Raw genomic sequence first — 12,733 nt, 5'->3', positions numbered from 1 at the left:
AAACTCTGATGGTAGGCAAATCAGCCCCCTGAATCCCTCCTAGGGCAGCTATTTTAGAAATCTTACAGTTATAAATCCTTTGTCTCCCCCTTTGAGGTGTAAATCCTTACCACTCAGAACTGTCTTGTCTCTTTGAGGTGCCAACATTCAAGGAATAACTCTCCCCAACCTGTGGGCACGTTGCTCTAACATGCACCACTGCGGACAGTCATAAAGATCGAACTTTGTTTCTCCTCCAGATAAACGTCTGTTAACAAACCCAGGTCAGGTTGACCAATCCCCTCTGCTTTTTGTAAATTTCCACTTCCCTGACTCTGCTCAAGTGCCTGCGGCCCCAATCCCTCCTTCCCCTTTTAAAATGCCCAGTTACCTCTGGCAAGACAAAGCTGAGTTCAGTTCATGCTGGACTCTCTCCCCTATTGCAATAGTTGCTTAATAAAGTCTATCCTTAACACTTGAACTGGTGTCCAGCTTTGTCTATCTTTGACACAAGGAAACATTAAGGGGGGAAAACCTAGGTTTTCCTAATTAAGTATGTTTTATTATCATCACTAAAGTATATGGGGCCAACATAGATGGTTATCAGTATCAACTTTACTTTTGGGGAATGGGAGAAATGCCCAATGTTTACGAGCATTCTGGGTATACAGTTGCTGCCACTTGCCCCCGTTTGTCACTCCAGCATCAATTTCCACCAAACCCAGGCTTGCCACTTTCAACCTGGCAACTGAAAATTCCAGTTCAAACAACTTGCTAGTTTTCTTTTCCACCCCGTTTGCTTTTAGAGTTCCTTCTGCTTGGTCTACTGGCTCCAAATGACCTGAGCCCCATTTACTTCTTACAGCATAGATCAGAAGCGATTTGAAAAGGAACCTATGGACTATAGTGGCTGCCCTGAGAGAGTCTAGCTCCAGATTACCCATAGTCAGACCCCAGCTCTGGCGCTTGCCGGTTTTAAAACCCTGGACAATTTTTTTTTTCGGTGCGCGGGCTCTCACGGTTGTGGTCTCTCCCGCTGCGGAGCACAGGCTCCGGACGCGCAGGCTCAGCGGCCATGGCTCACGGGCCCAGCCGCTCCGCGGCATGTGGGATCTTCCCGGACCGGGGCACAAACCCGTGACCCCTGCATCGGCAGGCGGACTCTCAACCACTGCGCCACCAGGGAAGCCCGATCCCTGGACAATTTAATCAGTTTGTGTCTCCATTTCCTCATCTGTGAAGTGGTTACAGGCATATTATGTCCTTTATAGGCCTGTTAGGAGACTTCAATTAGAAAATTGCCGCAAAGTGCTTAGAACAAAGCTATTTTAGTTACTTTCTCCAGGAAAACTTCACTTGTTGACAGAACTAACCCCCCTCTCCCCAGTCCTCCAGTTTGTCCTTTCCTCTGCACTCCCTAACATTTCGTTCTTCACCAGCACCAAGATGTCCCAATGGGGTTCGGAGTTAGCCTGCCCGGGTTCAAATCTAGATTTTGCCACTCCAATTCACACGTTGTCTTGCGCCGGCCACATCATCTTCCCTTGCCTCAGTTTCCTCAACCAAAAAATGGCGAGCCAAGCACGTAGTAAGAAGTCTGTGAACCTCCCTCTCAATATCCTTGAACTGGGTGGGAGGGGGGGGAGGGTGGCCAGTCTGCGCCCTCCCGTGCCGCAGGGACTGATGGACTCAAACTCCGCTCCGGTTTTCTAAGCGCTTGTTGAGTGAAGGAATCTGGGAACCTAGTACCGGGCACTCTACTGCTCCCAAGGGAAAACACACGCATTTTGGACAGAGAACATGAACGCTAAATTTGGAAACTTCTGGGGAGCCACGTGCCCTCAGTCGCACACAGCGAGGAGCGTCCAGGGATGCGAGACGGCTGAGCGGCAGGAGCCCCCTCGACGCCCGCCCTCCGACCGCCGTCTTCCAGCTCAGGTAAGTTCATAACGAGAACCTGCCCGGGGCCAGGCCGATTCCGCCAGGTGACCCACGTCACGGCCCGACGAAGGCCGTCCGGCCCAAAACGCATGCGCGACGAGCGGCGCACCCACCCAGGCGGCCCGGGCCCACTGCGCCGGCGCGAGCAGCGGCGCACACTCCGAGGTGGCCGGAACCCACTGCGCCGGCGCGCGGAGCGGTGCATTTTGGGACATGTAGTTTTCTCGCGGCATTGTGGGAGTCGTGGTTCGTGTTCTGGCGGCGAGCTGGATCTTCCGTGGCCTGGAGTTGTAAGTGGATGGCGTCCGTGTCTGCCGAATCCTGACCCGAGACCCGGCAGCTCTTTGGGGGCGCTGTGGAGTTCGGCGGCCCGCCCCGCTTTTGCATTTTCTCTGCAGGACGCTCTCCAGCGGGCCCCCGGGGACCGCGGGGTTGACAGCGGTCACGTTCCCCCCCTTCCCCCCGCAGAGCGTCCTGCCTGGCTAGGTTGTCCAGGCGCCGCGAGATCGGCGGATCCGGCGCCGGGGGCGGCGTGTTGAGGCTGGCACGCAGGCCGAGGGGGGGACCCAGAGGTGGTTCCCGCCAGAGAGATTTGGGGGCGAGCGAATGCCCTGGAATGTTCTGTAGACTGGGGGGGGCGGGGAAGCAGTGGTCGCCCTTGGTCCTCATCCTCGGGTCTGAGCGGAGCAGGCGTTGCTCCCAGGTATCGCGGCTGTAGCGGACCCTGGCCCGGCCCTCCGGCTACGGAGGAGCCGAGGCTCAGCCCGTCGCCCTGGGAACCCCGGCTGACCCGGGCGTGGGGCTCAGAGGTCGACCAAGTGATACCCAAGGTTCAACTGGAACCCTCTCCTCCCCGCACCTACCTCTACTTCAGATGACTGGGTGAAGTGTTGGGGTGAAAACGGTAGAGACGGGGAATGAGAACAGCTTCGGACAATTCAAACTAAGGACACAGCCTAATGAGTGGTTGGAATGAGACACCCAGAGACAGACCGACCCTTGGGTGTGTTAGGTGTGCCAAGAAGAAAATTGTGGACTACACATTGTCCATATTGCTGTAATTGGCCTAATCAGAATAAGCCACTGGCTCTTCTGTTTTTTAGGAGAAATCTGGCAAAGGAGAAATCAGGATATTTTTGCAGTGAAGGAAAGAGAACTATTTCTTCCTAAGCCATTGTTATTTTTGGGTTTTAAGCTAAGACGGTGGATAGTTCCAGGGGAAGCTTAAAACTTCCTGCACTTCACAGATTTTATGCCTCTCAAAATTGTCCCGGTCTTGTTGGCTTTTGCAGTTCAGCCCTCAGATGCCAGCTGCCTCCTGGTTCTAATATTGCACCAGGTGTACATATGGCAGCAGAGCAAATAGCCTGATGATATTTTTAGCTTTCTCAGTTGTTCTCATTTGCCGAAGTCCTGCAGGGTGCTACAAAAATGGCTGAGTTGGAGCCTGTAATTTAAGGGAGATGGAGAAAAGTTATCATTTGGAGGCAGTGGGTGGGGATGAGTTTGATTGATTTGCCCTCTCATCTCCCACCCTCAATGCACCCCTTCCACTGCTTTGCAGATGGACTTTAAATATGTTTCTTTCCTAAAGAGATTGAATTTTATCACTCTAGATATGATGTTGAGGCAGCTGCCGGTATATTTTTAGTCAGATTCTGTGATATCAAAGAGAGTGGTGACTTAGGCATTTCAGTGTTGCAGCGTTGTTCTTCGGGTTCTGGTTTTTAAAATGATAACACTTTGGTTTAGAGAGGCTAATGGCTTGCCCCAGGTCACATGCCTTGGCACTGGTGCCACCAAGAATAGAGTCCCATTTCTCCTGCTTGCCCGGTGGTGGTGCTTTATACCCTGCTGTCACACGTTGCCCTGGATGCCACTTGCTTGTGTCCTGCAGCTTGACATGTCCGTTAGTGGAAAGAGGTATTTATCAGAACAGTTATGGTTGATAATTTGTTCAGTGCTTTTCATGTGCGGAACATGGTGCTTAGTGTTCATGATCCAGTCTTTGAAGGAGAATTTACAGACAAGGGAGCTGAGGCGTAGAGGCCCAGTGACTCACCCAAGGTCACATAGTACATGTTTACCAGAGGGCCAGACCCCCGGGCGTTCTTTTTATTTCCCCCATAACCTTTTTGGACCTACTCGTGGTCCTTGACCTTGGGAATTAATATCTTACCTACTTCAATTCACTGAGTATGTAATTTGGGCTCAGAAAATGTGTGGGGAACAGCCAAACGTGTCTACTTATATCTGCAGACAACTCAGTAAAAGCAGGCGTTGTAAAGATAAAATCTGCACAACCTTAAACATTTTAATTTACAACATGGCTGATTCCTGAGATTATTGGAGATTATTCAAAGTGAAAATTCCAGCAACAGGTTATAACCTGGTAGGAAATATTTCTCCAGTGCAGGGCAGAACCTGCTGCTACTTAAAGACAAACAGCCCATTTATACGTGAAGGTAACGCACACCTTCAGTCATGGTCATCGCATGTAAACAGATTTATGGTGTAAATTCCTGTTGTTAGCTTATCTGACTTTGAAAAAGTCACGGGGAAAACTTGGCTATCTTGTGCCAACTGCTAGCTTGTTTTCAACATACTATGACCTTGAGTAAATGAGGTCTGAACTTTCTCTATTTAGATGCTTTTGTAAGTGAAAATTTTAAAAACCATCTTCCCTGAAGTTTATCTCATCAGCCCCATTCTAAAGGCCTGTGAAATTTTCTGCTTGCTTGATTCTAATTGTAAGTACATTTAAAGAGAAGCATCCCCATGCTTTTTTACCGCAAAGCTCTCTGTCTGCATTAGGATAAGACTCCGGAGCCGCACTGGATGTGTTCGAATCTCAGTCCCCACCGTGACTCTGGACGTGTCACAGAAACTTTGTTTCCTCATCTCCAAAGTGTAGACGGTAAACTGCACCTCATGGGGCTGGTGTGAAGACTAGCTGAGTTAACGCATGTACTGCACTTCAGCACAGCCGGGCCCAGTAAAGCGAAGCTGTGACTATTATGCTGAAAGTCGCCAAACTGCAAGAAAAGTAGGGGCCCCAGAGCCCATCTAGTTGACACCCCCATCTTCACTTGCAGATGGGACGGAGGCCCCCAGAGGGAAGTCACTTACCAGAGTGTGTAGGCTCTTCATCCAGAGCTCAAGTCTTCTGACTCTTGGGGTATGTGTCGTATTCTAAAAATAGTGACGCAGGAGGCCTCAGAGCAAATCCTGTGCTCCAGCCGTGTCCCTGCCTTGTCACCTCCTGCCTCACCTTCACCTAGGTCTCCCTCACGTCTTAGAGGGAATTCTCGATTTGAACGGCTTTCTTAGGATATTGATTTCCCCCATCACTGATTCCCTTCCCTCCAGATATTTTAAAAAGCCAAGATTACCTGAATGAACACTCAGAGGACCTGGGAAATAAAATGACACTCATCCACAGACCGGCTCTCGTTCAAGGCAGGGCGTGGGAGGAGGAACAGATCCTGGACCTGGGCTCCTCCGTCTACAGATGAATGGAATGGGAGCCTGCGTCCCCTCAGGAGCAGCGCCGCCACCTCCGCTTGGCTGTGCTCCCTTCCCCAGTGAAGAGCTACCAAGGGCATCCTCCTGCTCAGCAAGAGCTCGACCCTCACCCAGGCCTTCTGCTTCCCAGCAGGCTCTGGTCCCCTTGCTGGGGACGCTTACCCTCCTCTCTGCAGAGCTTGCCGTCTTTGTTCATGGGCCTTCTCTCCGTGCAAGGGAAGTCTCCCTAAGGTGGTCTGCTCTAGAAAGCCCACGCTGACCTGCTTCTTCTCTTCCCCACCAGGACAGTGAGACCTGCCGCTCCGGCCCCCTCTCCAACTTGCCTGAGTGGAGTGGCCCGCACTGACCAGGTGGGAGCTCCCAGTTGGCCCAGCATGAACTGGAAGGTAAGAATACCATTAAACATTGATGGCTTGGGGTTTTTCCTTCTCCTGCTCGTAAAAATTCAGAATAATAGTTCTGTAGGGATGGGTTGATTAGGAAGCAAGAAAAGAAGGAAGAAAAGTAGATTAAAGCAGGAATCATAATAGTACATAATATTTTTAATGAAGACAGATAAATGTACATTTATGTGCCAGACTTCTGGAGGAAGGCTAGGCCTTTTCTTCGAGAGGACACCAACTGCCCTCAGGTCTGCCTCACTTTTCTTGCAAAAAACATGCCTTTGAAGTTTCACCTATAATTTCACACTTTGGTTTCTTTAAAGTGGATGACTAAGATCTGATGAAGCAATCTTCATACACGATCTTTCCTGATTTTTATGCTCTGCTTCTCTAATCTTTTACATTTGTGTTGCCAACAGTGGCATTTTTTTCCAGTTCAAATTGAGTCTTTCAAAGCATGCAACTTAGTTTTCATGGAAACAGCCTTTCCTTTACACAGTCATAGTTCATGAGTCTCGTGTTTAAATAAATTATCTATTATAACATCAAGTGCTACTTAAGTAAACTGGCTGCAGAATAAACACAACTGACCCCTGTAAAACCTTAGATGCAGTTGGTGGGAGCAGAAGCTCAAGGGCAACCAGAGAGTTTCCTGTTAGCCGCAAGCATTCAGAGGGCTGTGGGCATAGTCAGCACGTCTTGGAGAGGGAAGGGGAGTGTCACGTTACCTCCCGGAAGGAGATGGAATGGGGTAGGTTGGAGGTTGGCTAAGAGAGCAGTCACGAAAATAGATGCTTCGAAAAGGATCAAATCAAATCAAAATCATGTATCGTCTCAGTATCCAGAGATGGCTCCTATGAACAATTTTGGTGTATTTTCTTCCCGTGCTTTTTCCACATATATGTGTAATGTGTGTATTTTCAAACTCATTCTATGTATTTTTTCAACTATCATAAGCATTTCCTTGTTCAGAACAGCCGCTGACTTTCATCGCAAGAAGTGGAGAGGTCTGGAAGCAGGATCAGGGAGGCGGGAGAGTACAGACCCCCCCTCCTTCCCCAGCTCCATGGGGCTTGGGGGGCCCTGCGGGAGGGCTCCGGGGACTGAGCCTGGTTGAGATTCAGCAGTCGGAGTGAGCATTCTGTGCAGGGCTTGGAGATGCGGGAGCGTTTGTTTCGCCTGTGTTGGGGTTCCAGCGCTGCCAGTAGAAAGGCTGGGAAGGAAAGACAAGGCAGTAAGAGGGTGTGGGGTAGGGGAAGCAGAGAGCAGTGTGGGGTGAGATGTAGGGAAGGCTTTTTAGCCTCTGCAGAGCCTGACGACAGGCGGTAGCTGGTACCAGAGGCCACGTCAGCCAGCGAGGGTCAGACCGTGTGCTCGGTGCTGCGAGGCCGCAGCGTGTAGCATGACCACCATGAGGACTGGTTAAAATACGGATGTGACCCCATGCCCAGAGTTTCTGATTGCGTAGGCCTGGGGTTAGTGAGTTCCCAGGGGATTCTGATGTGTACCGGTGAGGCGCTACGCAGAGAAAGTTTTCTTTTTAATTGTGGAGTGACATCGACCCACTTGACCACCCAGGCCAATCCTGCTCGTCCCAAAAGGAGTCCTTTCCTGTGTCAGGAACAAAATCTGCGCGTACGTTCCCAACTTCGGGCAGACACACAGCTCCAGGGCTACCAGGGAGCAGCTTTGTGTTTAAAGGGGGGCGTCCTTCCATGTAGTGTCAGAAAGGAATGGCCTCTCCTGCCCTGATTGCGGTGACCCCCCAGGAGGCTGAAGGATTATGGAGGCCCCGGTGAATCCTGTGCTTCCCTTTCTAGCTCGGTCAGCCTGTGGCCATCAGTGACAGTCAGCCCTACTTGTGTATTAGTACCTTAGCAACAGAGTGTGTTTAAAAAGTCAGTCATTCTCATGACACAGGTATTGGGATTTTGTTTAAAAAATTGTTACAGATTAATCCACCCAGCTATATTTTACTCATTTACTTCCTTGAAGATTTGCAGGTTTGGGGAGTTAACGTGAGGGGTTTGTTAGAAGGAAATCAGAGGAGGAGATTTAACACGACTGAAGATTTAGCCAAACTGTCCAAGAGTGTTGCAGGAACAGGGGCCCTGAAACCTTTCGCTTTGGCCCTTGTGGTATCCTTGACCTCCACTGCCACTGCCCTGCCCCTTCTCAGTCCCGAAACTTCTGCCTCTTGTCACCTTCTCTCCACAGCCTTTAAAAAGAAAGTAAATACTGAAACCACTTACCTGGGTCCATTTGTTGTTGTGTTTCCATTTCAGTGGGTTTCTAACTTCTGGTTGCAATGATGTACATTCCTGTAACTGCCACAGCTAAGTTTTGGGTTTAGGTCACGGGAACCATGGGCTGTGATGGGTGCTTGGACTCCAGAGGCTCTCCCATAGAGATTGAGAGAATTGGAAGAGGGTAACTTTTGCCAGAGCAAGCCAGGGTTCGGTTAGCCCGGGAAGTCCTAGTGGACGTAAAAAGAAGTTTATCTCTCCAAACTGGTGGCCTTTGCCTCCAGGGAGGTACAATTTAGCAGCCTTTCCTTTCTCAGCTGGCTTATAAACATGGAGCCAATCCTCGTCCCTAAAATGTGAACCTTCAAGAAAGTAGATGAGTTAGAGGGTTGCTGGGGGGAGGTCGGGGAGATCAGCCATAGGTCTGAGGCAGGAAGGGCCTGGACACCACATCGGTATTCTAAGCTGCTTCTGCTCGTCAGGATAAGAGCTCTCACTGTTGTAACATTTTTAGTCTTTTACACTGTGGCCAGAGTGAGCGTTCTGAAGTGCATATGATGTGCGTATTCTTTACCTTAAAATGATTTTGTGGTTGAAAACCATTATCTAGTTACTCAGGGTGTTCTTGGGACATAACTTGTTGGTTTCATTAATTCCACCACATTAAAATCAAGAATCAATGGAAAGACAACTGGCGTAGGGGTTGGAATGTTCTGTTCCAACTCTGGCCTCCTCGTGAATTAGCCGTGTAACGTGGACGGCCTCTCAACTGCCCTGAGCTTTACTCTCCTCGTGTGTAGAACAAGGTGTAGACCAAGTCGTCTTTAAAATCCTTTCTAGCCCTCCACGTCTGCGAGCATACTGTTCTCAGCTAAAGGTTTCACTAACTAGTTTCAGATAGCTTCAGTTAAACCATTGGAGGGAGGGACTAATGCACTGTCCGTCGCAGAGTCTCATTATACTCGTGCTGCGTATAATAAGTGATGTTTGGCATTTAACCTAATGGTTTCATTGGACTAAATCCTACCTCGTCCTCTAGAATAATGATCTCTCGACGAAGGCATACCTTTTCACTTTATTTGGGAAGGAATTTTTAATCCCACAGAAAGCCCATAGTTATCACTCAGGTCATACTAATCATGTTTACAAAACTAGTGTAGTATTTGCCTTGAGATACTTGTGATATACAGAATTTCATAATAAAGCCTGCTGGTGCAAATAGTGAGTAATTCCAATCCCTGGTTATTCCCCAGACTTCATTCTAGCCAATGGGTTAAAACTTCCCTCCGACAGGAAATTATAGGAACCATAAACAAGTAGCTCAGTTTTAATGTTTTAAGTTTTATTGTATTTTATTTTTATATTTATTTTATCTTCAAATACCAGTGCTAATGAGTAGCTGGAACCAAGAGGAAATCACAGCATCCTATAAGGGTGGAGAATTCAGAAGGAAGTTTTGGTCCAGCCTCCCTTTGCAGGTGAAGAGGCAGAAGCTCGGGAAAGTCAAGTAATGGACCCAGGTCGCGCGGTCTGTCAGTCGGTCAGTCAGTGGCAGAGCTGAGCTGGGACCAATCCCCTGGCTCCGGCTTCTCGCACTGGACCGAGCTGCTGCCTCAGACGCAGGGGCCCAGGTGATCGGCAGAGTGCAAGGTCAGGTTGTGAGGGAGCAGAGTTATGACGTCTGCAGGCCACTGGTGGTCCTCTCTGTGAAGCCAGCAACAAGGGAGTGATGAAGGGCACCTAAAACTAGACTGTCAGTGACACGGGGACAGGGACCTCGTCTGTCCTGCATCAGTGAAGCTCTAGCATCTAGTGTAGTGCCTGGTGCGTAATAGGTGCACAGGAAATGTGTGTTGAATGAAGGAACACGAGAGAAACCTTCCTTATCAATTATAGATCATCTAGGATCATTTCTTTCCTCTTTAAGGTTCTTGAACACATGCCCCTGCTGCTGTATATCTTGGCAGCGAAAACATTAATTCTCTGCCTGGCGTTTGCTGGAGCCAAAGTATACCAAAGGAAAAAATTGGAAGCAAAACGGCAAAAACTGGAAGCTGAAAAGAAGAAGCAGTCAGAGAAGAAGGATAACTAAAGGGAAATCAAAGGTACTGGGACTTTGCAAATGCAGACTGCACAGTGGGTTAGGGCGGGCCTGTCCTTGCATGTGATAGTTCAGAGAATTCCAGATCCCTTGGTCTGAAGGCTGTGGGCGAGCGCGGAGCCCCACCTGTCACAGGAGGTAGAACAGCTGTGTATAAGGTGCGGGCTGCAGGTCCTGACCCTCGAGCCCCGTCTGCTGGTGAGCCGCAGGGCACACCTCTGCTCTCAGCCTGCGCAGGTTCCCCCTCGTTGGGAGCAATGGTGCTTAACAGGATTTGGGTCACAGGACTCTTGAGAATTTCATGACAGTTGTGGACCTTCTCCCTGCAGAAGCTCACGTACTAGAAACACCTAAATTGTACATAAAATTGCAGACAGGGGTGGGGAGGAAGTGGGGTCACAGGACATTTAAGACCCCTGCGTGTACCTAAGATTAAGAAGCCCTGCTAACCTCGGGATAATGACTCCTAGGTATGGCATATAAATCCCTTCCCGGTGTATCTTCACCCCGGTCACGTTTGCCCCCTTTGCTGCCCCTCTCTACGCTCCTGCAGGCCATTCCTTGACCACGATAGACGTTCGTGCCCCTTGGCCTTTGCTGGTCGGTCCCCTGGCCAGAGGGCCTTCCCGATGACCGCCTCACTGGGCACAAAGTCTTCCTCATCGTTGTAGCCCAGTGCCTGTCCCAGAGCGCAGGGGGTGCCCAGAATGTGTTTGTTGAGTTAAGGCACCAGGAAGTTATTAAACACCCACTTACAGATCGAACTTAGGACAATTAGCAGTTTCCTAAATTCTGTTGTGCTCACCCAGTTTCATCACTTCTCAGGTTGAGTTCTATGCTTTTCTCTAAACATTAGAGGATTCAAATATGGTAGCAGGGAGTTCTAGATCAGTGGTCTCCAAACTTGCCTAATGATCAGGATTTGCCTGGGGTGCTTGTTAAAATGCAGATTCCCAGGGTCCAGCCTCAGAGAGATTCCATTCTGCCTGTGGTTGGGTCTGGCATCTGTTCTTTTGAAAACTTTTTAGGTGATTCTTACGCTGTCTTCTCAGCAACAGGTCACTGTAGGAACCACTGGGTTGGTGACCTCCAAAACCTCTGTCCACTCTGAGACAGACTTCTGTAGATGTGAATTCCCTTACAATACTCGTAGACTTGTTGAGGCTAAGAAGCATACTTATGAGTAATAATTGTCATAACGTATTGAATGATTGTTCTGGGCTAGCATTTTGCTGAGCGTTTCACATACAGCGATGTTACTGACCACTCCTGACGGCCCTGTGTGGTCCATTCAGATTGAAAAGTGGCCCCCACTGTACATGGTGAAGAGCAGAACCAGAACTGAACCCAGGTCGAACGTTCAACCCCAGTGTGTCCCTCCCGGTCGCACTGTGTCCTGGTCCTGAATGCCGAGTTCAGGTAGGGAGCTGCGGGAAGCGCTCAGCTCCTGTTTCTCACCCCAGGGGAGGAGACCTCTCACTGGTCCTTAGTGAGCTGGATGCCCTGCCAGGCCAAAGAAGTTATTGTTATGAAATCTTGCCTTTTTTTTAAATAAAAATATGTTTTGGGGGCTTCCCTGGTGGCGCAGTGGTTGAGAGTCCACCTGCCGATGCAGGGGACGCAGGTTCGTGCCCCGGTCCGGGAAGATCCCACATGCCGTGGAGCGGCTGGGCCCGTGAGCCATGGCCGCTGAGCCTGCGCGTCCGGAGCCTGTGCTCCGCAACGGGAGAGGCCTTGGTAGTGAGAGGCCCTGGCAGTGAGAGGCCCGCGTACCGCAAAAAAAAAAAAAAAGATGTTTTATTGACTGAAATTCATGAGTCGGCACTAGAGGGGGAAGAGGGAGCACTTCAGAATCGAAGAAGGTGAGGGAAGGCAGTTTCCCTTGAAACGCTGATTGGATTTCTAATCCACAGAGTCATCATTTTGTGTGTTAACCGCAAAGAGAAAGAAAAGACGAGGTGCGAGGCCCTAAACGCTTCTTCCTTCCCACAGACGTCAGTAGAGGCCCGTCAGTGAAGTAGGGAGGGATGGCTTGTCCAGCTGAGCCTAGAACTGACCGGGGCAGCCTGTTTCCCGTCCTAGGCTGGCAGCTTATCAAAGCTTGGCCTGGAGCCTTGTTTTAAACAAAAGGGATTTTTTTTTTAGATGAAAGGAAATTGTGATGCTAAAACTTCATTCCTTAATAGATATGCTTCAGTGGTTTCTGCTTAAGTGTAAATGGCTGAACATAAAGGTTGATGCTGAGTGAGTAAAACAGTCCCTCTTACTCTGTGAGACATTTCATACTTCTCCCTTTGGTCTTCCTTTCTAGATTTTGTAATTTAAATGTCAGCTTGAGTGGACTCCGGCTGAGACGAAAGATTTAATTAGCGAATGGTATGTCAGAAGATAAACTCCCAGCCTATAGTCTAACTTAAAATGATGTGAATTTTTCCGTGCTTTTAAAAGAACCAGTATTTTGTTTACTAAAATAAAATACATTTGTAAAAAGGGTGTCTCCGGTCTTTGGAATAAGCCAAAGTAGGTGTATGTCTCCCTCTCCCTCTCCCTCTCTCCCC

The 12,733-nt window shown here is 49.3% G+C and overlaps 1 protein-coding gene across 6 annotated transcripts in view; it reads left to right on the top strand.

Moving 5' to 3' along the window:
- Window positions 1–2,069: 2,069 nt before the first annotated feature.
- Window positions 2,070–12,733, top strand: part of SMIM11 (small integral membrane protein 11) — a 17,135-nt gene continuing 6,471 nt past the window's right edge. The window contains exons 1-5 of one of the 6 annotated variants that reach the window (XM_027100822.1): window positions 2,158–2,210; window positions 5,016–5,098; window positions 5,729–5,831; window positions 10,002–10,179; window positions 12,487–12,664. In XM_027100822.1, the coding sequence (XP_026956623.1) occupies window positions 5,820–5,831; window positions 10,002–10,166 (177 nt within the window). In that variant the 5' untranslated portion in view covers window positions 2,158–2,210; window positions 5,016–5,098; window positions 5,729–5,819 and the 3' untranslated portion in view covers window positions 10,167–10,179; window positions 12,487–12,664. Of the gene's footprint in view, window positions 2,211–2,238; window positions 5,099–5,728; window positions 5,832–10,001; window positions 10,180–12,486; window positions 12,665–12,733 lie in introns of those variants that run through there. The other 5 variants (XM_027100832.1, XR_003431638.1, XM_027100812.1 and 2 more) reach the window with 5 other exon arrangements.

The sequence above is a fragment of the Aethalodelphis obliquidens genome, unplaced genomic scaffold (assembly GCF_003676395.1).
Source record: "Aethalodelphis obliquidens isolate GAN/ISIS:26980383/991018 unplaced genomic scaffold, ASM367639v1 scaffold1, whole genome shotgun sequence".
In the NCBI taxonomy this organism is placed as follows: domain Eukaryota; kingdom Metazoa; phylum Chordata; class Mammalia; order Artiodactyla; family Delphinidae; genus Aethalodelphis; species Aethalodelphis obliquidens.
This window is presented reverse-complemented; position numbering and strand designations above follow the sequence as displayed.